This window comes from Phocoena sinus, chromosome 2 (genome assembly GCF_008692025.1).
Source record: "Phocoena sinus isolate mPhoSin1 chromosome 2, mPhoSin1.pri, whole genome shotgun sequence".
Classification (NCBI taxonomy): Eukaryota; Metazoa; Chordata; class Mammalia; order Artiodactyla; family Phocoenidae; genus Phocoena; species Phocoena sinus.
This window is the reverse complement of record NC_045764.1, coordinates 75,643,454-75,668,715: the sequence shown is the minus strand read 5'-3', so window position 1 is coordinate 75,668,715 and position 25,262 is coordinate 75,643,454. Positions and strand designations below refer to the sequence as shown.

General features: G+C 39.7%; 1 protein-coding gene across 3 annotated transcripts in view; it reads right to left on the bottom strand.

Annotated features, from left to right (window-relative positions):
• Positions 1 to 25,262, bottom strand: part of MYO1E (myosin IE) — a 204,334-nt gene that overhangs the window by 85,579 nt on the left and 93,493 nt on the right. For all 3 annotated transcript variants that reach the window (XR_004348446.1, XM_032622613.1, XM_032622614.1), the window contains 2 exons: positions 22,485 to 22,574; positions 19,346 to 19,440 (listed from right to left, as the gene is read on the bottom strand). Coding sequence is in view for 2 of the 3 variants with exons in the window: in XM_032622613.1 (XP_032478504.1) it covers positions 19,346 to 19,440; positions 22,485 to 22,574 (185 nt within the window). In the remaining variant the exon portion in view is untranslated. The remainder of the gene's footprint in view (positions 1 to 19,345; positions 19,441 to 22,484; positions 22,575 to 25,262) is intronic.

Sequence of the window (25,262 nt, the reverse complement as noted above, 5' to 3'; positions counted from 1 at the left end):
ATTAAGGCTAAGTGGCAACATAAGCAGAAGACACTGTATTGATAACGTGATTACAACTCTGTAAAAATAATGTATGGACAAGAACAGAAATGCAACAAGGAAAAAGAAACAGTTCTGACTTGTTGGGGGGCTGATATCTCGACGATTCTTGTTTCTTTTGATGTGATTTCTCTTAAGGTTTAAAGTTATGAGAGAGACAATTACCCATATAGTTCATATTTTTAAAAAATATGGGACTTCCCTGGTGGTCCAGTGGTTAAGACTCTGTGCTTCCACGGCAGGGGGCATGTGTTCGATCCCTGGCTGGGGAAGTTCCACATGCTGTGCAGTGTGGCCAAGGAAAAAAAATAAAAAAAGAGGAACAGAAAAAAAACAGAAAACAAAAAAACCCCCAGCATTTCCAGAAAAAGTGGAATCGCACATCATAATGATAATCAACAGGATTAATTTCTTTAGATTATTACTATGTCATGAGTAAACAACTTTCGTATTTAGAATTCCTTAGAGAAAGCTGTGAGTGTGTAAAAGAGAAAAGGAAAAAAACCAATAAATCCTATTAGAATTACTAAATGAAAGTATAGTAATGTCCCCACTGTGTCTTTGGTCAGTAGTGTGATTAGACATAAAATATTTTGTGTCTTTTGTTGAAAGAAAAAAAAAAGGAAGAATAATGGAAAGTAACTCATTTCATATATTAAAATAAGTATGCCAGGTACATTAATAGGACATCTACATTCTCAGTAACATTGATATTTTTCAGAAGATTTAAAAGAATTAGCTATGGCTGAACTTTGATCGGAATTTTCATTTCTTGGATTCAATTTACAGATGCTTAAAAAGAAATTTTATTGATCAGAGGCCGGTAATTTGCTCAGAATATGGTACAAGAATGGAGTGCTCCATAATTACATGAAGCTTACAGTATACATAACCATAATTACATTGGCCCTTTCAGGGAAAAAACTGTTTCTTCCCCTGGACTAAAACCCATGTTAAAAGAATGTGAAGGTATCAGACAGATTATACAGCATATGTGAAATTATTTGCTTTGCATCTCACAGCAATTAGAGCAATTTGCTTTGTTTATGGTTATAAGGCCTTTCTTAAGTGCCTTCACTTGACTACTAAAGTGGACCAAAAAATACTCTAGAAATGTATGTGCCTTAAAATTAGAAAAATGTCCCAGTGGTCCCTAAGTCCAGCAGCCTATCAGAATCCTCAAAGTACTTAAAAAATGCCCACGTGTGGGCCTGTCCTCAGACCTGCTGAATCCTGGTCTCCAAGGACAGGGCCTAGAAATAAGGATTTCTAACAACTCCCTCGTTCTCATATAGCTGGCTGGGAACCAGCTAAACAAATGTAAAACGCAGTCAAGACAGATTTCATAGGAAACATCAATTCAAATAGGAAATAATGTAACGTTTCTGACTGCAATCACTATACAAATGGAAACATATGCTACAATTTCAAAGAAATGGAAAGAATGTTGGGGGGGTGGGGTGGGGTGGGGGTGGAGCTATTTACAATGATACATTAATAATTGGATTCAAAGACTATAATTGTTTTTCTTAGTCTGAAGGTTATTCCTCACTTAAAAATCAATAGTGTTTTCAATTCAGTTCAACTGATTCTAGCAAATGTAAAAATATCTTAGTCGTATTTGGGGGTGGGTATCCCAGAGAATAGGTTGAGTCGACCATTCCTCCTATCTCCCCCTTGCTAGTCTCAAAATCTCTCTGCTGGTTCTTACCACACTAGCTGTTGTTCCCTTATAACTGTTCAAGTTAATGTAATTGAAATGCTGCTCTGCCTACTTTACATTTATTTGCACTTTAGAAAGGATAAAAATTTAAAACAAAAATTGTATGTGCATTTGCTTACCCAGCATGCACTGTCTAAGTGCCTCCTCATGCCAAGGGCGAGGCTGGGATGAAATGTGTCTCCTGCCCTGGAGGGCAAGTGCACCAATACTGTGATAACACCTTGGAGATATGGGTACAGTTTTAGGGATTCCTGAGTTTGTATTAGGAAAAGATTCCTAAAGAAATGCACAAGCTAAGTCAAGTCACACTACTTACATTTCAACGAGACAGATAAAGTTAGCCAGGTAGGGGAATGAGGGGGTGTGTGTGTGTATGTGTGTGTGCGTGTGTACATGCACACACGCAGGCAAGCATCAGAGGGCGGCATTCCTGCCCAGAATGAATGACAGATAAGACAATGAAGTTATGAAAATTCCCACTGGGTCCTACTCTCTTAGACCTGACTTTTTTCTTTTTTTATATAGGGACATATTCGTATTAAACTTGACTCTTATTTCAGAAGGTATAACCCAAAGGTAAAAAACACAGAGATCGTTTAAAAACTTTTTTCTAATTCTACAGTTATAAAAGATAAACATAATGGTGACTGAAAAGAGTCCAGATGAGAAATAACATCAATTCCAAAGGAGATTTGAAAGCAAACTAAAATTTTGCAGATGTGTTGACTGTAGCATGTGTCCGCTGGGTGGGTAAAGCATGTCAAGGACTGCTCTAAGGGCTTCAATCATGTGATCTGGATAATAGCCCTGTGAGTTAGGGACTATTCTTATTCCCATTATTTGATGAAAAAGGCTAAGCAGCTTGCTCAGGGACACAGAGCTAGTGAATGGCATCACTAGGAAAGGACCTGAGATAGTTTAAATCAGAAGCCTGAGCTATACTGCTTCAGATGAAGGTCTATATTTAGATAGTCAATTAAAATCAACAAAGTGTCCTAAAGAACTCCATGAATAGCACAGTTCATAGTATAATCAAACTTTTAGTTACTGAGTTTTTACTGATACACACCCCTTGAAGCAAGGCTTCTGCCAAAACACTTATTATCTCACACACAGTCGGAGCTGACAAATAATAATAGCCTGTATCACTGTGCTCACAAGACAAGATGCAATCGGGAAGGAGAAACACATCAAAGAAGATTCTGGACAGACTTCTCCAAAGACTCAATTCACACACACCCTTCCTGGCAGCCCTACTGGATCTGGGAAAGAAATAAGTCTGAAGTGAAGCATCTCTGTTGCCCATCTGAAGGGTTCCAGGGCTGGAGAGAAAGGGGTGATCTGTCAGAGCTTGTGATGACACTGAAAAGTAGAGCCTCAAGTACATGCAACGGCTGGAAGTATAAAATACAAAATCAGACAGACATGCCAACAGGACTGAGTAAATGATAAAAATTCATTAACATAATGAGGGAAGTGAGATAAGACAACTGTTATTTCTTCCAAATCAATTAGTATTGTCAGGCAGACAAAATTATCACCTATGGTCTGCCAAGAAAGTGGCCCCGGGGCAATGCTCACGTTGGCCCAGCCTGATGCAATAGGAAAAACCCAATGTTTAGTCTGAACACCAAGTTTCAGCCCCAGCTCAGCTAGTTATTAGCTCTGCAATTCCTTTTACTGTTACTACCAGTATTTTATATCACTCCTTAACAGTTAAAAACAATCTTTTATATGTATTTCCTTATTCAATAGCTTTCCTTTAAGGTATTAATCCCCATTTTGCAGATGAAGTGACTGAGGTTTGCAGAAGTCGCACACTTTCGACAGAACAGAATAACAAGTCTACCCCGTGACTCAACCCCAGAGATCTTTCCACTGTACCACATGACCATGGGCAGTAACAGGTTACTAACCAGACAACCTGACACCTGCTGGCTCAAAGCAGCAGAGAAAAGTGGAGAGAGTGTACTAGGGGAGCCAGGCAGCCCTGGCTTGATGCATGGCTTTGCCACATTTCAAATGTGAGACGTTTAACATGTTTCATTACCTCTCTGAGACTCGGTTCTCTGATCTGCAAAAAGGGGGGTTGTAATACCTAGTTTACTAGGTTGTAAATGATATAAGTAAAAGATGCTGAGATACAAAGCGAATACTTAAAAAGGGGTTATTATTGTGGTTATAGATAATATATTAATTAGCTAATGAGTCAGGCTTCCTGAATAACACTCTTTGACGAAGCCTGGTCAGGGAACTTGGGGTAGAAGGGCACACTTGAGCCCCCAGCTCTTCAAACCCACAGCCAGAGGGCAGGCCTCATGCAGACCCCACAGTCAGAGGTGTGAGCTAACTGGGCCTCCCAAATCCAGGCCAGAGGGACAGGGAGCCCCAAAGGATGCTGGTGCTGGGATAAACAAGAAATTGGGTGGACCGAAAGAAATAGAAAAGAGTTCCAATGCTAATAATAAAAGGCTCCTGAAATACATCAAAGACAGGAAGTCAGCTTGAGAATCCATGAGACACTTGACAGTGCTGAGGAAGAGAGCTGAGATAAGACATAAGCCAAATATTAGAAGTGATCTGATTTTTAAATTATTTAAATCTTTAATCTTTACTCCTGCAAATCTTAGGGATTCCAAATCCAAAATGTCTCTTGAAGAAGATAGTTCAGAAATCTTAGATCCAATAGTGACAACTATCTCCTTTTCCTCTATGAAAATTCTCATATTCAATCAGTCACCAAATCTTTTGATGTGCCTTCAAAAGATCTCTCACGTCTTTATTTCTAAAAGAAAATATTTATTTGGCACTTATTCAGGATACAACCTACCAAGACTTCGCAAATGTTGTATACACTAAGAACAGAACACCCTACTTTTCAGAAAAACAACTGCTTAAGAATATTTCAAGCAAAAAAAATCAGGAATTGGATCAAATGTGATGCTCTCAAATCAACGTCAAGTTTTTTTAAACGCGCTAGGACAGCAAGAACGGATGCAGGCCCAAAGTGGAATTCACTTTTGATGGCAGCAATAAAACTGCCACATATATGTTCTCTAAGACCCTGTAAGTCTTTACAGAGGTCAGCTGGCAAGGGCTGTAGAAATGCCTCTGGCCACAGTGCCACGGTCCGGTCTGGTGATACAGAGATGGTAGAGAATATGAGAAAAACTTGCCGTTTCTCCTTCCCCTCTTACCACACCATGATTATTTTATTCAGTAAATTTGCATAGATGTCTCTGATAGGTCCAAAGGTACCACATATGTAATTCTAAAACACAAATCCAAATTCTGGATTCTGGAGCACAGAAAACTATTGAGTTAAGCAGATTTGGGTTGCTCATTTACTGGGCTCATAGGTGGTTACCTGTGTCTTCAGGCGCTCACCATTGTCAATGATACTGATGTAGCTACAACTGTTGTGTTTTTCTCTTGGCACTGCCTGGAGTCCACATTCACTTCCTATTCCTTTAATTCCTTCAGAGGCTTATGGAATGTCACACATCAGTTTCCTCTTTGCCTTTCCAACTCCGGTCAGGCCCTCATAACCTCACTACACATCTGATTTGCTCAAGATCCCATCACTTTTCTACCCATAGACTCGTCTTTGTGAACCAGCCTTCCGTGGTATCGTGTCTCTGCTCAGAGACCTGCAAGACATCACCAAGGCCTGAAGGTTTATCTGCAGATCACCCAGCCTAGGAATGAGGATTTCAAGAGGTTTAGTCTTGGTGCTCAACTAGAATAAATTGGGGGGCTTGAAAAAAGATATTGGATGCCCTGGGTCTACCATAAATCGTTGAAAGAGAATTTTGAGAAGGGTAGCCTAGATGTCTTTATAGGCACTGAGCGAACAGGGCAATTCAGGAATGGGAGATATTTATCCCCGGAAAGTTAAATTAGTGAACGCAAGGCACAGTGGATGAAATCAGCATCAACGGCAGCCACTCTCCCTGACCTGTCTGCCAGTGAGCTCTTGGGGAAGACTCGGGAAACATTAAGGCAAATCCTGGCTGTTTATTCCTGATAGAACTTAACCTACTGTATGGTAGGGGCTGACAGGACAAAGGGTAGGTTAATACAAAGGGGTTGGCCTACACGGAGTCAGGACAGGAAAAATCAACAGCAGACACGATGGGTTTTCCCCAAGTAAACAGACTACTGAGGGGCAGACTACTGTCTCCAGATAAAAGTGGGGGCCATGACACGATGACATTAGCCATAATGTCCTCAACGGATCAACAACAAAGGAGGCAAGAATATACAATGGAGAAAGGACAGCCTCTTTAATAAGTGGTGCTGGGAAAACTGGACAGCTACATGTAAAAGGATGAAACTAGAACACTCCCTAACACCATACACAAAAATAAACTCAAAATGGATTAAAGACCTAAATGTAAGACCAGATACTATATAACTCCCAGAGGAAAACATAGGCAGAACACTCTCTGACATAAATCGCAGCAATATTTTTTGGATCCGTCTCCTAAAGCAAAGAAAAGCAAAAATAAACAAATGGGATCTAATTAAGCTTAAGAGCTTTTGCACAGCAAAGTAAACCGCTGACAAAACGAAAAGATAACCTACTGAATGGGAGAAAATATTTGCAAATGAAATGACCAATAAGGGGTTAATATCCAACTTATATAAACAGTTCATAGAATTCAACATCAAAGAAATAAACAACCTGATAAAAAATGGGCAGAAGAACTGAACAAACATTTTTCCAAAGAGGAAATGCATATGGCCAACAGGCACATGAAAAGATGCTCAACATCACTAATTATCAGGGAAACACAAATCAAAACCACAATGAGATATCCCCTCACACATGTCAGAATGGCCATCATTGAAAAGAACACAACTAACAAATGTTGGCGAGGATGTGGAGAACACTGCTGGTGGGAATATAGATTGGCGCAACCACTGTGGAAAAAAGTATGGAAGTTTTTCAAAAAACTAAAAATAGAACTACTCTAATAGAATGACCCAGCAATTTCACTCTTGGGTATATATCTGAAAAAAACAAAAACACCAATTGGAAAAGACACATGTACTCCAATGTTCACTGCAGCATTACTTACAATTGCCAAGACACGGAAGCAACCTAAGTGTCCATCAACAGATGAATGGATAAAGAAGGTGTAGTATATATACACAATGCAATATTCTTCAGCCATAAAAAAGAAATTTTGCCTTTGCAGCAGCATGGATGGACTTGGAGGGCATTATGCTAAGTGACACAAGTCAGACAGAGGAAGACAAATACAAATACAAATGACATCACTTATATGTGGAATCTAATAAATACAACAAACTAGTGAATGTAACATAAAAGAAACAGACTCACAGAGAGAACAAACTAGCGGTTATCAGTGGGAGGTGGGGAGGGGCAAGATAGTGGTGGGAGATTAAGGAGTACAAACTAATATGTATAAAGTAAGCTACAAGGACATACGGGACAACACAGGGAATATAGCCAATATTTTATAGTAACTATAAAGGGAGTATAAACTTTAAAAATTGTGAATCACTATATTATACACCTGTGCATATTACCGTACACCAGCTATACTTCAATTAAAACAACAAACTCAGGGCCAAGGCTTCGATGGAGGTCTGCACTTGAGAAAGCAGTTTGTCTTCTTCCTTGATTGCTTTCTTTTTAAATTCAATTTGTTACACTGATTTCTATCCAGAAATAATCAGCTGCCAGTCCATCCTGTCACTGTATCCACCTCTTCAGAAAACATAAGGTTGGGATGGAACTGATAAGATTGCTTCTATGTGCTGCATTATTCCATCTAAGCGCACACATTTCATGGTCATCACTTCGTAATGTACAGCTATATCGAATCACTATGTCGTGCACCTAGATCTAACATAGTGCTGTAGGTCAATCATACTTCAATTTAAAAAAATCATAAAATTTTTTTCTTATATTAATATAATTTTCTTTTAAAAAACTTCTTTAAATGTATTTGACCTTCATTTCAGTTTCTTCTATAGCATGCTTTAAAATGCATAAAATATGTATTGTCCTGGAAATCCCAAATACATTTCTCTCTAAAGCTAAATGCTTTAAACAAAAAATATTTATATACATATATTATTAATAAAATGTTTAACAAATCAGATGCAAAATTTTAATAATTTATTTTAAAATTAAAGATAGATAAATAAAAGATAAAGCATATGCATTTCATCATGTAAATAAGGTCATATACCAGGGAAAATAGAAGGTGAGAAAGTCTAAAAGAACACCAGAGAGATTAGATCATCATTAATTTTTAATTTCCTAATTAAAGGATACTAAAAATTCCTAGTCTCTCCAGCTATGGCAGAAGCCCTTTGCACAAGGAGCAGACTTTTCTTCCAGCCCCCAGGAAGATTGGTTTTGTTTGTTTTCTGTTCACAAGTGCATTCAGGTAGGCAGCACTGGACTCAGCCCTAGCTGAATGAGCACCCAGCTCTCCCAGGTCAGTAGCTGCAAACTTGGGCTTCTCTACCCAGAACAGCATTTCCCTGCCTTCCCTTCCCTCAAACATTATTTGGAAGAGTTCCAAAACCCCCAAAGCAGGCGAGACCTCATAAGTCATCTGGTCAATCAGTTCACTCATAAGTGAAGACATGAGGCCCAGATGAGTGTTAGGTTTGCTGCCCAGGATCACAGAGGTGGTGAGAGTGAACCACAGCACAGCTGAGATAGCAAATCTACTTTCTCAAAGCAGATGAAGCACAGCTCTTGGGTAGTAAAGAAATTTGTCTGGGGTCTTTGGAAACTGGCCAGTAATTTATGATTAAGAGCTTTGGAAAGCCGTGTCTAAGTTCTGACCCAGGGAGAAAATGGAGGCTACAGATATTGGACCAAATCTTCAGGAGGGCTGGAGACTTCCGGTCAGTCATGCAGGCAGTATGTGATTGAGCCCAAATAAAATCTCTGGACAGCAAAGGCTTGGGTGAACTTCCTAGTTGGCAATACTGTCAACTCCCACACCACGAATGGAAGGAGGAAACACCATCCATGACTCCATGGGGAGAGGATGCCCAGAAGCATGACACGTGGACCTCTCCCAGACCTTGCCCTTGTGTCTCTACTCTTTTCTGGTTCTGCTTTGTATCCTTTTGCTCTAATAAAATGGTAACCATAGGGTACAGTGCTTTCATGAGGTCTGTGAGTCATTCTAGTAAATTACTGAAATTGAGGAGTTGGTGGGAACCCCGGAACTTGCAGCTGGTGTCTTGTGGAGGACTGTGCCTTTCACGTGTGAAGTTTGGCTTGACGTAGGGTGGTTAGTGTCAGAAGTCAAAGCAGCTCCCTGTTCCACCATCTCCTATATTAAAGCACAGACACTGCAATAGAAATCCCTGGAGCAGGGTCTTCAAGTCTTTGCCACCTGAACACTGGAAAGAAGGATCCTAGAAGTGGGCATGTATCCTGCTTCAGGGCAAGTGTCCTGCTTCAGGGCAAGTGTACCCTGCACGACAGACTGAGGGGATCCAAGAGAGGGAAAGGGTTGGGCTACGAAAAAAAGAACTAGCTCCAAACGGGAGAAGCTCATGCAACAAGACCATTCCCTTCCTTCTCATCTCACTAGGGGCCCAGGAGGAAGGAAAAAGGGCAAGGGAGTATGTTAGAAAACTCATCCTATCCTCTCTCATTTAATTCAAGTCAAGAAAACACCTCCCACCTCTCTATTGGCCAGTGACCTCCACTTGGGGTCAAACAGAAGCATTTCCAATTCAGCAACCAAACTCATCAATACCTAATGTTCCTTCCAGAGGGCTTCACCTGCAGCTAATTAAATACTTAGCTCTAACTTCCAATTTACAGGAAATTGAAGGAATTAGAGTAATGAGACCATGAGGAAGCAAATGAACCAATCTAAAAGGTGTCTATAGGAAGAGCAGGTTGGTCTCTTGAATTAAGTCAACAGAAAAAAAAAATAATGGGACAGGGGAACTGTGGTAGGATTAAGAAAATGACTCATAACCAAATGCAGCCAGTGTTCCTTGATTTACATAAACTGGCAAGAAAGGACATGTCTGCCACAATCACAGAAATTTACATAGAGACTGCTTATCTTTAGATGATATTAAGTTAGTATTAATTATTTAGTTGTGATAATGGTATTGGGGCTAAGTTAGAGAACGTTATTTTCTAGACATGCACAGAGAAACATTTAGAGGTAAGATGTCATGAAGTCTGTATCCTGAAACGCTTCAATGTTTTTGTTTTATAGTTTTGACTTTGGAGCCCTGTAATGATTTATACAATTATATAACAAAATTAAAATTAAAAAAATTTAAACTCCTAAAACCCAAAATGAAATAAATGAATCTAACCGTAGTTCAAGTTGGCATGTTAATGACACAGAAAAGAATTATTTTAAGGGACTTTAAAAACCCAATATTTTGACTGTACATCCTAAGGACCAGAAAGAACAAAAAAATTTTAAGTGAATTCAGTATTGCTACGAATAATGTTGGTATCGTCATCTTCAAGCATTAACAGAATTACTTTTTTTGCTTTATCCCATTATTTACTATGTAATATATATAATTTATGTATAAGTATACATATATATACTTATTTATTTATAGTTTTATGCACCTACACATTATAGAGCAAGTAACTGTAATAATGTCATCAGAAATCGAGGTTTTCAACGTAAGAAAAATGGGGATACAAATATAAAAACCAAAGAAGTAAAAACCCTATAATCTTAAAAATGAACTGGGGTATTCCCCTGGCAGTCCAGTGGTTAACACTCTGCAATTCCACTGCAGGGGGCACAGGTTCGATCCCTGGTCTGGGAACCAAGATACCACATGATGCGGGGCGAACAAATTACAAAAAAAAAAAGGAACTGGACATGATCAGTATGAACTCATGTTTCATTTTTTTCTTAAAAAGTTCATATTCCTTGCCTTTGTCCTCCGAAAAGAATAAGAAGCACTGTTAACAGACAGCAGTGAGCACTCTTAGTGACTAGACTGATGGTCTCTAAATACTATTTCCCATTAAAATGAACCAGGGCTTTTTGATGAAATGGCTGGTTCCAAGGCTTGGCAGAAAAGGTACAAGATGAGCCTGGAACATCTTTTTTTTTTTTTTTTATCATCTTTATTGCAGTATGATTGCTTTACAGTGGTGTGTTAGTTTCTGCTATATAACAAACTGAGTGAGCTATACATATATATGTATATGTAGAGTGAGTCAGCTATATGTATACATATATCCCCATACGCCCTCGACTCTTGTGTCTCCCTCCCACCGCTATAGGCGGCCACAAAGCACCGATCTGATCGTGCTGTGCTATGTGGCTGCTTCCCTCTAGCTATCTATTTTACATTTCGTAGTGTATATGTGTCCATGCCAATCTCTCACTTCGTCCCAGCCACTCTCTCACTTCGTCCCAGCTTACCCTTCCCCACCCCGTGTCCTCAAGTCCATTCTCTACGTGTGCCTTTATTCCTGTCCTGTCCCTAGGATCTTCAGAATCATTTTATTTTTTTTTTACATTCCATATATATGTGTTAACATACAGTACTTGTTTTTCCCTTTCTGACTTACTTCACTCTGTATGACAGTCTCTAGGTCCATCCACCTCACTACAAATAACTCAATTTCGTTTTTTTATGGCTGAGTAATATTCCATTATATACATGTGCCACGTCTTCTTTATCCATTCATCTGTCGATGGACACTTAAGTTGCTTCCATGTCCTGGCTATTGTAAACAGAGCTGCGAACATTGTGGTACATGATTCTTCTTGAATTATGGTTTTCTCAGGGTATATATGACCAGGAGTGGGATTGCTGGGTCATGTGGTAGTTTTACTTTTAGTTTTTTAAGGAACCTCCATAACGTTCCCCATAGTGGCTGTATAAATTACATTCCCCCCCAACGGTGCAAGAGGGTTCCCTTTTCTCCACACCCTCTCCAGCATTTATTGTTTGTAGATTTTTTGATGACTGCTGTGAGGTGATACTTCATTGTAGTTTTGATTTGCATTTCTCTAATGGTTAGTGATGTTGAGCATCCTTTCATGTGTTTGTTGGCAATCTGTATATCTTCTTTGGAGAAATGTCTGTTTAGGTCTTCTGCCCATTTTTGGATTGGGCTGTTTGATTCATACTGAGCTGCACGAGCTGCTTGCATATTTTGGAGATTCATCCTTTGTCAGTTGCTTTGTTTGCAAATATTTTCCCCAATTCTGAGAGTTGTCTTTTCGTCTTGCTTATGGTTTCTTTTGCTGTGTAAAGCTTTTAAGTTTCACTAAGTCCCATTTGTTTATTTTTGTTTTTACTTCCATTTCTCTAGGTGTTGGTTCAAAAAAGATCTTGCTTTGATTTATGTCAGAGTGTTCTTCCTATGTTTTCCTCTAAGAGATTTATAGTGTCTGGCCTTACATTTAGGTCTCTAATCCATTTTGAGTTTATTTTTGTGTATGGTGTTAGGGAGTGTTCTAATTTCATTATTTTACATGTAGCTGCCCAGTTTTCCTAACACCACTTAATTGAAGAGGCTGTCTTTCCTCCACTGTATATTCTTGCCTACTTTATTAAAGATAAGGTGACCATATGTGCGTAGATTTATCTTTGGGCTTTCTATCCTGTTCTATTGATCTATATTTCTGTTTTTGTGCCAGTACCATACTGTCCTTTTTTTCTTTTTTTTGCGGTATGTGGGTCTCTCACTGTTGTGGCCTCTCCAGCCGCAGAGCACAGGTCCTGGACGCACAGGCCCAATGGCCATGGCTCATGGGCCCAGTCGCTCCGTGGCACGTGGGATCCTCCCGGACCAGGGCACAAACCCATGTCCCCTGCATCAGCAGGCGGACTCTCAACCACTGCGCCACCAGAGAAGCCCCATACTGTCTTGATTACTGTAGCTTTGTAGTATAGTCCGAACTCAGGGAGCCTGATTCCTCCAACTGTTTTTTTTTCTCAACATTGCTTTGACTATTTGGGGTCTTTTGTGTTTCCATACAGACTGTGAAATTTTTTGTTCTAGTTCTGTGAAAAATACCATTGGTGGTTTGATAGGGATTGTACTGAATCTGTAGACTGCATTGGGTAGTATAGTCATTTTTACAATGTTGATTCTGCCAATCCAAGAACATGGTATATCTCTCTATCTGTCTGTATCGTCTTTAATTTCTTTTATCAGTGTCTTATAATTTTCTGCATACAGGTCTTTTGTCTCCTTAGGTAGGTTTATTCCTAGGTATTTTATTCTTTTTGTTGCAATGGTTAATGGGAGTGTTTCCTTAATTTCTCTTTCAGATTTTTCATCATTAGTGTACAGGAATGCCAGAGATTTCTGTGCATTAATTTTGTATCCTGCTACTTTACCAAATTCACTAATTAGTTCTAGTAGTTTTCTGGTAGCATCTTTAGGATTCTCTATGTATAGTATCATGTCATCTGCAAACAGTGACAGCTTTACTTCTTCTTTTCCGATATGGATTCTTTTTATTTCTTTTTCTTCTCTGATTGCTGTACCTAAAACTTCCAAAACTATGTTGAATAACAGTGGTGAGAGTGGGCAACCTTGTCTTGCTCCTGATCTTTGTGGAAATGTTTTCCGTTTTTCACCATTGAGGATGATGTTGGCTGTGGGTTTGTCATATATGGCCTTTACTATGTTGAGCTAAGTCCCCTCTATGCCTGCTTTCTGGAGGGTTATCATAAATGGGTGTGGAATTTTGTTGAAAGCTTCTTCTGCATCTATTGAGATGATCATATGGTTTTTATCCTTCAATTTCTTAATATGGTGTATCACATTGATTGATTTGCATATATTGAATTCTTGCATTCCTGGGATAAACCCCACTTGATCATGGTGTGTGATCCTTTTAATGTGCTGTTGGATTCTGTTTGTCAGTATTTTGTTGAAGATTTTTGCATCTATGTTTATCAGTGACATTGGCCTGTAGTTTTCTTTTGGGGGGACATCTTTGTCTGGTTTTGGTATGAGGGTGATGGTGGCCTCGTAGAATGAGTTTGGGAGTGTTCTTCCCTCTGCTATATTTTGGAAGAGTTTGAGAAGGGTAGGTGTTAGCTCCTCTCTAAATGTTAGAATTTGCCTGTGAAACCATCTGGTCCTGGGCTTTTGTTTGTTGGAAGATTTTTAATCACAATTTCAATTTCATTACTGGTGATTGGTCTGTTTATAGCTTCTATTTCTTCCTGGTTCAGTCTCAGAAGGTTGTGCTTTTCTAAGAACTTATCCATATCTTCCAGGTTGTCCATTTTATTGGCATATAGTTGCTTGTAAGTAATCACTCATGATCCTTTGTATTTCTGCAGTGTCAGTTGTTAACTTTCCTTTTTCATTTCTAATTCTATTGAGTCTTCTCCCTTTTCTTCTTGATGAGTCTGGCTAATGGTTTATCAATTTTGTTTATCTTCTCAAAGAACCAGCTTTTAGTTTTATCGATCCTTGCTATTGTTTCCTTCATTTCTTTTTCATTTATTTCTGATCTGATCTTTATGATTTCTTTCCTTCTGCTAACTTTGGGGTTTTTTTTGTTCTTATTTCTCTAATTGCTTTAGGTGTAAAGTCAGGTTGTTTATTTAAGATGTTTCTTGTTTCTTGAGGTAGGACTGTATTGCTATAAACTTCCCTCTTGAACTGCTTTTGCTGCATCCCAAAGGTTTTGGGTTGTCGTGTTTTCATTCTCATTTGTTTCTAGGTATTTTTTGATTTCCTCAGTGATCTCTTGGTTATTTAGTAGCGTACTGTTTAGCTTCCATGTGTTTGTATTTTTTACAGTGTTTTTCTAGTAATTGATATTTAGTCTCATAGCGTTGTAGTAGGAAAAGATACTTGACACAATTTCAATTTTCTTAAATTTACCAAGGCTTGATTTGTGACCCAAGGTATGATCTATCCTGGAGAATGTTCCATGAGCACTTGACATGAAAGTGTATTCTGTTGTTTTTGGATGGAATGACCTACAAATATCAAGGAAGTCCCTCTTATTTAATGTCATTTAAAGCTTGTGTTTCCTTATTTATTTTCATTTTGGATGGTCTGTCCATTGGTGAAAGTGGGGTGTTCAAGTCCCCTACTATGATTGTGTTACTGTTAATTTCCCCTTTTATGGTTGTTAGCATTTGCCTTATGTACTGAGGTGCTCCTATGTTGGGTGCATAAATATTTACAATTGTTATATCTTCTTCTTGGATTGATCCCTTGATAATTATGTAGTGTCCTTCCTTGTCTCTTGTAATAGTCTTTATTTTAAAGTCTATTTTAACTGATATGAGAATTGCTAGTCCAGCTTTCCTTTGATTTCCATTTGCATGGAATATCTTTTTCCATCCCCTCACTTTCAGTCTGTATGTGTCCCTAGGTCTGAAGTGGGTCTCTTGTAGACAGCATATATATGGGACTTGTTTTTGTATCCATTCAGCCAGTCTATGTCTTTTGGTTGGAGCATTTAATCCATTTACATTTAAGGTAGTTATCGATATGTATGTTCCTATTACCATTTTCTTAATTGTTTTGGGTTTGTTATTGTAGGTCTTTTCCTTCTCTTGTGTTTCCTGCCTAGAGAAGTTCCTTTAGCATTTGTTGTAAAGCTGGTTTGGTGGTGCCAAATTCTCTTAGCTTTTGTTTGTCTGTAAAGGGTTTAATTTCTCCGTCGAATCTGAATGAGATCCTTGCTGGGTAATCTTGGTTGTAGGTTTTTCCCTTTCATAACTTTAAATATGTCCTGCCACTCCCTTCTGGCTTGCAGAGTTTCTGCTGAGAAATCAGCTGTTAACCATATGGGGATTCCCTTGTATGTTATTTGTTGCTTCTCCCTTGCTACTTTTAATATTTTTCTTTGTATTTAATTTTTAATAGTTTGATTATTATGTGTCTTGGCTTGTTTCTCCTTGGATTTATCCTGTATGGGACTCTCTGCACTTCCTGGACTTGATTATTTCCTTTCCCATATTAGGGAGGTTTTCAATTATAATCTCTTCAAATATTTTCTCAGACCCTTTCTTTTTCTCATCTTCTTCTGGGACCCCTATAATTAGAATGTTGGTGCGTTTAATGTTGTCCCAGAAGTCTCTGAGACTGTCCTCAATTCTTTTCATCCTTTTTTCTTTATTCTGCTCTGTGGTAGTTATTTCCACTATTTTATTGTCCAGGTCACTTATCCGTTCTTCTGCCTCAGTTATTCTGCTATTGATTCCTTCTAGAGAATTTTTAATTTCATTTATTGTGTTGTTCATCATTGTTTGTTTGCTCTTTAGTTCTTCAAGGTCCTTGTTAAATGTTTCTTGTGTTTTCTCCATTCTATTTCCGAGATTTTGGATCATTGTTACTATCATTACTCTGAAGTCTTTTTCAGGTAGACTGCCTATTTCCTCTTCATTTCTTTGGTCTGGTGGGTTTTTTCCTTGCTCCTTCATCTGCTGTGTATTTCTGTGTCTTCTCATTTTGCTTAACTTACTGTGTTTGGGGTCTCCTTTTCACAGGCTGCAGGTTTGTAGTTCCCTTTGTTTTTGGTGTCTTCTCCCAGTGGCTAAGGTTGGTTTAGTGGGTTGTGTAGGCTTCCTGGTGGAGGGGACTGGTGCCTGTGTTCTGGTGGATGAGGCTGGATCTTGTCTTTCTCGTGGGCAGGACCACATCCGGTGGTGTATTTTGGGGTGTTTGTGAAGTTATTATGATTTTAGGCAGCCTCTCTGCTAATGGGTGGGGTTGTGTTCCTGTCTTGCTAGTTGTTTGGCATAGGGTGTCCAGCACTGGAGCTTGCTGGTTGTTGAGTGGAGCTGAATCTTAGCATTGAGAAGGAGATCTGTGGGAGAGCTCTCACCGACTGATATTACAAGGGGCCAGGAGGTCTCTGGAGGACTGATGTCCTGAACTCGGCTCTCCCACCTCAGAGGCTCAGGCCTGACACCCGGCTGGAGCACCAAGACCCTGTTAGCCACAGGGCTTTTGGGAAGTCTGAGGTCTTCTGCCAGCGTTCAGTAGGTATTCTATAGGAGTTGTTCCACACGTAGACGTATTTTTGATGTATTTGTGGGGAGGAAGGTGATCTCCACATCTTACTCCTCTGCCATCTTGAAGGTCCTCCTGTTGCTCTACTTTTTATACTGTATTATTCACCTTTTATTTAGTTTTGTTTTTTGAACAAATTTTGAACTTGATATTTTTAGATAATTTAAAAGTCATTAACATATCTGCATTGCCCATTCCTATCACAATCACATACAGGTACCATCTGTACCTATAAAATGGAGTTATGTGTTTTTTAGCCCGATTTCCTTATCCCTGCCTTATAGGAACATATTTCTTTATAAATCTTGTATATTCCATATATAAGATATGAAAGGGTTTAATAAGGCTTCTTTGTAGATTTATTTCATCAATTTCTTATCTAAAGCTTCATTTATTTACTTTTCTTTGGGCACATTTCCCAATGGCAAACGTCCTAGGAACAACACACTTCATCAATACCCTGAGACAGCTTTAGCAGGTCCAGTCTCAGTCCTGTAGACGTTTCTGAAACCCAGGGTAAAAGTCACTTGCAGTGTTCAGGTAGGGATCCTTGCCACGGCAGCCAGGAAAAGGCCCTGACCTTTGACCTGGCCTCCATTCAGGCTCTCTTACTCCCTCCTGGCTGCCCTGCCCCACTCCTCGGCTGGAGCCTGGAACATCTTAAATAAGGAAACTATCAAAGACTACTGGAGTCATGTGAAAGGGTCAAAGAAGCCAATACAAAGGGCCTTCACTGGCCAAAGGTAGGACTATTTGAGCCTAAACGAAAACTGCAGTGCTGTTCAACAGGTAAGGTATTCAAAATCTGCCAGTGTAGAATGATACTGAAAACAAAAGCATTTTACTTTGCTGCTAGGGTATCAACTCATTGCTTGAAAAATTAGTAAATAAAGACAACAAATCAAGCTATTTAATCTAATTTTCCCATATAGATTGTATTTTATGGTAAACAAATAAAAATTCTAACTAATAAATTAATGTAGAAGGGATCATAGAATCAGAAAATGATTCTTTTTCAACCATCAAGTAAATGATGATTGTGAAATGAGAATTTATAATGGATTGACCCACTGGAAATCCGAACATCACACAAAGACAAACCAACAGGCATTAAGTGCACAGTATCAATAATGGAGCATTTTTTTGCCAAATAATTGAACCTGAACCTGATCAAGCTGTTAGATCTGTCAGTTTACAGGAATAGAGAGGACAGGGCAAAGTCACGGTATACAATTAGCTAACACCAGGCTACAGAAAATTCTGCAGGACAAACCATTTTCTTTAACAAATAAATACTAAGAAAACAAAAAGAACAAGAGAGAAGTGTTAACGACAGACTTGAGAGACACACAACCAGGACAAAGTGTGAGCATTTGGAACCTAAATAAAAATGAATCAATTGTAGAAAAGAATTTATAAGACAGTCATGGAACTGGAACACTGATAATATTAGACAACACTGAAAGAATTATTCTTGTTTTTCTCAGGTGTGATAAGAATGATATTTTTGAGTTACACGCTAAATTATTGACAAATGAAATGATTTTCTCCCTAGGATTTGCTTTAAATAATCAAGTGGGGCAGGGTGGGAGGACTAGGTGAAACAGGATTGGCCACTATATTATTATATTGTACACTATTAATAGTTGTACAAGCTGGATGATAGATACACAGGTGTTTATTATAATTCTCTTTCTAATTTCGTGTTTGTAAATATCCATAAAACCTTTTTCTTTAATTTTCACTTTTGAAAAATGAAGGACTAAGAAATTAAGTAACTAAATAAGATGAACGCAAATATGACAAAATGTTAAAAACTGTCAAGTTCTAAGTGATGGAAATACAGACGCTTACATTTTCTGTATGTTTGAAAATGTTCGTAATGGTAAACAAAATTGTAAAAGCACTTCAATCCAGCAAAGACTCAGAGCTAGGTCAGGTTACAAGGACTGTGAAACGTAGTGACAGACACCTAATGCTGGCATTGACCAGTAATGCCCTCAGAAAATTAAAAGCAAACGATAAAAAACCAAAAGTGTTCAAACTTGAACTATTGGACTGGCCAAAAAGTTCGTTCAGGATTTTCTGTGTTATGGAAAAACCCAAACGAACTTTCTGGCCAACCCAATATTAAATTATTAAGGAAAAAGAAGGACCTAGAGAAAAATACTCCAGCTGACAAAACAGTGACACATGCTTACTATACTTGCAACATAAAGTTTCTCCAATTCAGAGTAAAGCCACAATACAATCAAATGGGAGAGGAGGTGTCTTATGATTTTATTTCAAGGCCTGATGACAATCAGAGAAAGATCCAGCTAGAACCATGTGCCCTAAGGCCTTAATGCCTTAAGTGACAGGGGTATAAAAAGCAACCTCACAGAAGCTCAAACCTTTTATGAATTGGAGTTATAAAACAAACCAAGGCAAAGCTAACAGGCTGCTTGCTACTCGGATACATTAACCAGCCTCCGGAATGAGCAACTACTGCAAAAGCATTGCTCCGTGACAGAATCCTAAGTACAGCATGGTCTCATGTTCCCTGGACCTAAGAAGGCTCTTTTCCATACCTGATGATGACACACTGGTTCTCTCTGTCAATTATCATGTTTCTGTACATATTATCTGCAAGAGCATAGATATGTGGTGGGTTTTCATACTGTGCCTAGAAAAGAAAAAAAAAAACCAAAAAAACCATGGTCAGTTAGAGTAACACATTACATTTCTTTTCTTGGCCTTGGAAACGAATACACCACTGTATAGTTCCAGTCTTAAAGGTTGCATAATACAAGAATCAAAAACTTGCTAAGGTCATGAGGAGGTACACCTAAAACAATGAAGATGGAATTTGGAAGGACTCTTCTGTAGGCCTATGTGTGATTCAACCTTCAGACATAACCATTGTCTTCAGATACTCCGATACCACACCCTTCCACCCAGCACACCTCTGTAGACCACATCCCATTTCTAAGTGTTTCTGAAGACATTTGGGCAACAGGTCTTAAGAGGGCCTTACGAAAAACCTGGATCTGACTGGTACTAATTCAGAGTCTCTACAGTTTTTTTTTTTTTCTAAGAGGTAAGTTGAAGATCCTGGGACCCCACAGGAAATTAAGTGAGACTATATGAAAATAAGGAAAAACCTTAAAAACTTTCCATTAGAAGAAGGCAGGAGGTGTGGTTCTTTAAAGAGATGAACAGATTTGACCCGTTTGTCCCATCTCAATATGGAAAAACAAAAAATCCTACCACGCCAAGATAGCGGGTTTGTGCTTCAGTCTCATGGGATATCTTAGCTATGCATAAATATAAATCCACCAATAAATTCACCGCGTCAGGACGACTACAGCCCTGCTTTCTTCCGTTTCTTGGCACCACTTCCACCACTTCCTCAAAAATCACTAAAAAGAATAATACTTCATATGGTGGAAAGCTGGAGGAAGAACACGCCTTAAATTTAAGACTATCTACCATAAAAGAGTGAAAAGAAAGCCAAATCCAGAGGGAGAAGACATTCAGACGCTGTCTTGCCCTTCTCTGGTTCGCATCTCTAGAGTGGGGATAATAATGTCCATGGTACACATCTCACAAGGTAACCGAGATGAAGGATGGGAAAGTAATTAGAAAAGGTAAGTAAAACGCAGCGGTGAAGCAGAATTTACTTGATCCAGCTTTGAGCCTTGTTACACAACAAGTTACTACAGTGTAAGGGTCCTGGCCCAGAAACTGCCACTCACTGCAAGCTCTGGCGGATCAGAGTGGAGTGACAAGGGGTGAGAGACTGCTCGACACCTGCACAAATGGTAAGCACTGGTGTTTCCAGTGCCCACGCCTCCCCACATGTGAGCGGGGGGCTCAGAAAGGAAACTGCTCATGAGGGTCTAGCTTATTCCTGGGACTGATGGACTGAATAACTCTATACAGGGACAAAAATAATGTCATTCCTGCCTTCACCTCATAGTGAGAAGGGATGCGTAGATGGCACTGCAGGATAAGAGTCTTAAATTGTCTTCTTCCAGCCCAGACTGCTCCAATTATTATCTTTAATACCTCTTTGAAAACAGGGAAACAGGAAAAGAAAAGAGGATGAGGCACTTCTCTGGTGGTCCAGTGGTTAAGACTCCCAGCTTCCACTGCAGTGGGCACGGGTTCAATCCTTGGTTGGGGAACTAAGATCCTTCATACTGTGCTGCATGGCCAGGAAAAAAAAAAAAAAAAGGATGGAAAATAGAAGGAAATGGAGCAGAGAGAAAGCTGTGAGCAGTGGAGGGAAAGGAGTGGGCGAGTCATTGCCCAATAAGGCTTCAAAGTCACTTAGCTAGTTACACTTGACCTCTGCACGTCACTTTTTAGTTTTCAAATTGGTTTCCCATCTATGGATTCATGGTACGTCTCAGCTACCGATGAGAATTATAGGGTAAGCATGTCCTCTACCTGATCTTCCCTTACCCTTGAAAGAAAGTCAGAGACCTGACTTCAACTCCCAGCTTCAACACTCAATATATTCAAGTACTTTACCTCTCTGAGCTCCAGTTTCCTCATCTGTGAAATGGGGATGAAGAGTAATCCATAGCCAGCATACAGGGCTGATTTATTATGGTTGCAAGTGTAACACAGTACCTGGCACTAAGTAAATACCAATTTTACAACATTCTGTTACCACTAGCAGTTAAAAATAAATACATTTTTTAAAATTTTAGGGCATTTCTTTAAAGAGAACTCTTCAAAAAGATGAATGGTCTGAAAGGGACTCACGTAGCAATGCTTCTCAGAGAAATGGGAAGAAACAACACGAATACACAGCACTTCCACCCACCCCGCTTTGGCTGTCATTGAGGATGCCAAGCCGGCTCCGTGCCTGCTGCCCCAAGGCCCTGCTGATCAGGGCGCCAGGGCAGGGCCCAGCCTCTACTGACAGTGTTTCCCTTGTGCTGGGCTTCCATAAAGGCAGCATTATCAAAGGTCTTTCGCGTGGCAGCCTCCTTCGGCTCCAGCTACCAGCACCATTCATCTGGCAACAACGGGGTGGGCTCTTGCTCTGGGTAAATTGCCTTCCACTTCAACTGATGAATTTGTGTGGGCTCCCTTTTGTTTGTTTTCCAGGGGTCAGGATTAATGAACGCTCTTGTGCTTCTGCTGGAAAGGAAAGAGGGAAGGAAAAAGATGCAGAGATGGGGAGGCCTGGGGAACTGATGAGCCACGGGATGAAATATATTAATTAGGATTATGGATTCTATTTTGATCACACAACTGAAATGGCTATGGAGCTGGGTCTGAATAGAGATCAGGGTCACATTAATAAATGAAGTAATAAAAGATTCATTTTTCATGTTCCACTCATAGCCACAGCTTAAGTGATTTGCAGAGAAAAGTTCTCGTTGTCCTATTTATTTTTTTTTACCGAGTAGTGTTTTTTTTTAGTCCTTAGAATTTTGTGACATATGTGGAAGGAGGAAGATGCCTGAAGCTGTAAGTCTTACATCCTGTTTAACTAATTTTGTATATAATGTTCCAATAATAATACTCCTATGCTTTTCTGAGCTGTACTCTAAAGAACAGCACATTATTAAAAATCTAACAATGTCACCTACTTGCATTTCCCCAATAAATAATTCATAATAAGAAAATGCAAATGTATTGCAAACTTCAATTGCCCATGCATCATAAAACCCCCAAACACTACAGTAACTTAAGTGGCATGTAACTTACCGCTCCTTGGTACATTTCAATTTCCTTTTCCCCAAAATATGGCATCTGCTTGAAAGGGTTGACTGAGATTAATACAGATCCTATATATGTCTGAGTTTAAATCCAGTTAAGGTCTATCATTAATCTTCATAGCTACACGTTTTTTGAATTAAGCAACCAGATGTTATCAAGAATTCATAATGATTGTCCCAAGGAAAAGCTCACGTTTGTCTTCTAAAAGATTACAAATAAAGCCAAAAGCAATTACCAACTAGCTAAGGTTTTGTTCTCCAGGAAGAGTAATTAACTTAATTACCAAAGTGTTACTAAAAGAAATCATTATTTTAAGTGAATTGAAGCACATTCTTTCAAGACTGATGACATGCACAGCCAGGAAAAAACGAAACAAATGACGAAGGAGTAAAAAGAGCAAATATTTTTTCCTTGGAAATTTCATGTCTCTTAGGTACACTAAAAACATATTCATTTACCTGTTTAACAAGTAGAGGGATATAAGATGAACTGAACAGTCCTGCTCTTTCTTTTTTAAATTTATTTTTGGCTGTGTTGGGTCTTTGTTGCTACACACGGGCTTTCTCTAGTTGTGGCGAACGGGGGCTACTCTTCGTTGCAGTGCGTGGGCTTATTGCGGTGGCTCCTCTTGCTGCAGAGCATGGGCTCTAGGCACGCGAGCTTCAGTAGTTGTGGCACGTGGGCTCAGTAGCTGTGGCTCGCGGGCTCTAGAGCGCAGGCTCAGTAGTTGTGGCGCACGGGCTTTACTGCTCCGGGGCATGTGGGATCTTCCCGGACCAGGGAGCGAACCCATGTCCCCTGCATTGGCAGGCGGATTCTTAACCACTGCGCCACCAGGGAAGCCCCAGTCCTGCTCTTTCGAAGCTCTGGAGAACTGAGTTGTTTCCATAAGTGGTATTCAGAGCAGAAAATTACAAACCCACATAGATCAGGTTTAGGGAAGAAGGTTTTCTTTCTGTGTGGGAAATCCCAGAAGGCCCCACAGAAGACAATGTGTTACATACGCCCCCAAAATGAAGTGTTATTATAACATACAAAATATTTCCATTTATCATTCAACAATCAACTGGTTTGAACTGGATGTCTACAACACACCAGGCATTGTTACAGATGCAGAGATACAGCAGTGAACAAAATGGACAGAAGAGATAAAACTCCCCGCCTAGAGCCCGTGCTCCGCAACAAGAGAAGCCACCGCAATGAGAAACACGTGCACTGCTACAAAGGGTGGCCCCCACTCGCCGCAACTAGAGAAAACCCATGCGCAGCAACGAAGACCCAATGCAGCCAAAAATCAATAAATTAAAAAAAAAGAAAGAATGTAAAGCTATGAGATTTCCTCCTCCAAGGGTACATTTATATATTCATATATCAGGACCTGAGTGTCAAATAGAGCAGCACAGGGAATCTGGTCAGATTGCCTAGCTCCCCACACCCAGTTCTATTCTACTCTGACCTTGAGTCACATCTCTAAGTGCTGGTTATTGGACGATGGGGTAAATAGGACCTACTTGATAGGCTTGTTATGAGAATTAAATGAAACAGTATAAAATGCTCAGCACAATGTTTGATATGTAGTAGAGGCAATGTCCTTAACTCATACACTTCACAATGCTCATTCTGTCACGCTAACATCTCTGAGATGCAGTGCTGGTGTTATTATTGAACGCAAATGAGCCAAGTGCCGAATGGATCCGATAATACTTAAAAATTAATATTTATACATGAAAGTGAGAATGGGGAGTGACTGGGTTGCAATTTTGCTTGCTTTTTCACTGAACAGAAAGATCTTCAGGATTGAAAGGGCTGAACATGAAACAGTAGCAGACAAGATGGGGTCCATTTTCACTGCACATCCAGATACACCCAGCACTGCTCTGGGGTCAGGCCATGGCACTAAGAGAAAATGCAGATGAGACAGTGAATCATAACTGAAAATCACTACAGAGTCACAGAAGGGCCAAGAGCAAACATAGTTCCAAGTGCCAAAATCAGAGGAGGCCAACCACACGTTAGTGGCCTACTTTTTTTTGAGGTAAAATTTAGAACAGATAAATTTATTGTTAGAATTATTAAGCAGGTCAGAAGTGTCCATAGTGTTACAGCCAAGACTCACTAAGTGTTGATGATAAAAACACTGATCGAACACATACGGGTATACATGGCACTAATCTAAGCTCCTAATGACAATCCTGCTACTATTTATTTTATTTTTTTGCGGTACGCGGGCCTCTCACTGCTGTGGCCTCTCCCGTTGCGGAGCACAGGCTCCGGACGCGCAGGCTCAGCGGCCATGGCTCACGGGCCCAGCCGCCCCGTGGCATGTGGGAACTTCCCGGACCGGGGCACGAACCCGTGTCCCCTGCATCGGCAGGTGGACTCTCTACTGCGTCACCAGGGAAGTCCCCTGTTACTATTTTAATCCTATTTTACTAGGAGGAAACTGAGGCATAGAGAAATCTTCAACATTCAAGAAGTACAGCACTGCTACGACCATATTCATTTCAGAAGTAGACGTCTATGCCTACATCCATCCCCAGATAGGATCTTTCCATGGAGGATGGTGCTCCTTCCTTAGCTGTAAAGGGACTGCTGTGAATGTCCCCTGTCCTAGATAAACCAATCCCTGCACTCAGAGAATAAAGAGCTGCCAGAGGACCCAAGCCAAAGGAATCACCAACCCAACCTTGTTCCCCAGTAAATAAATCTAGATTGGGTTGCATAAGAGCTCCTATAGGAACCAACATTTAAAAATATTTCTTTATT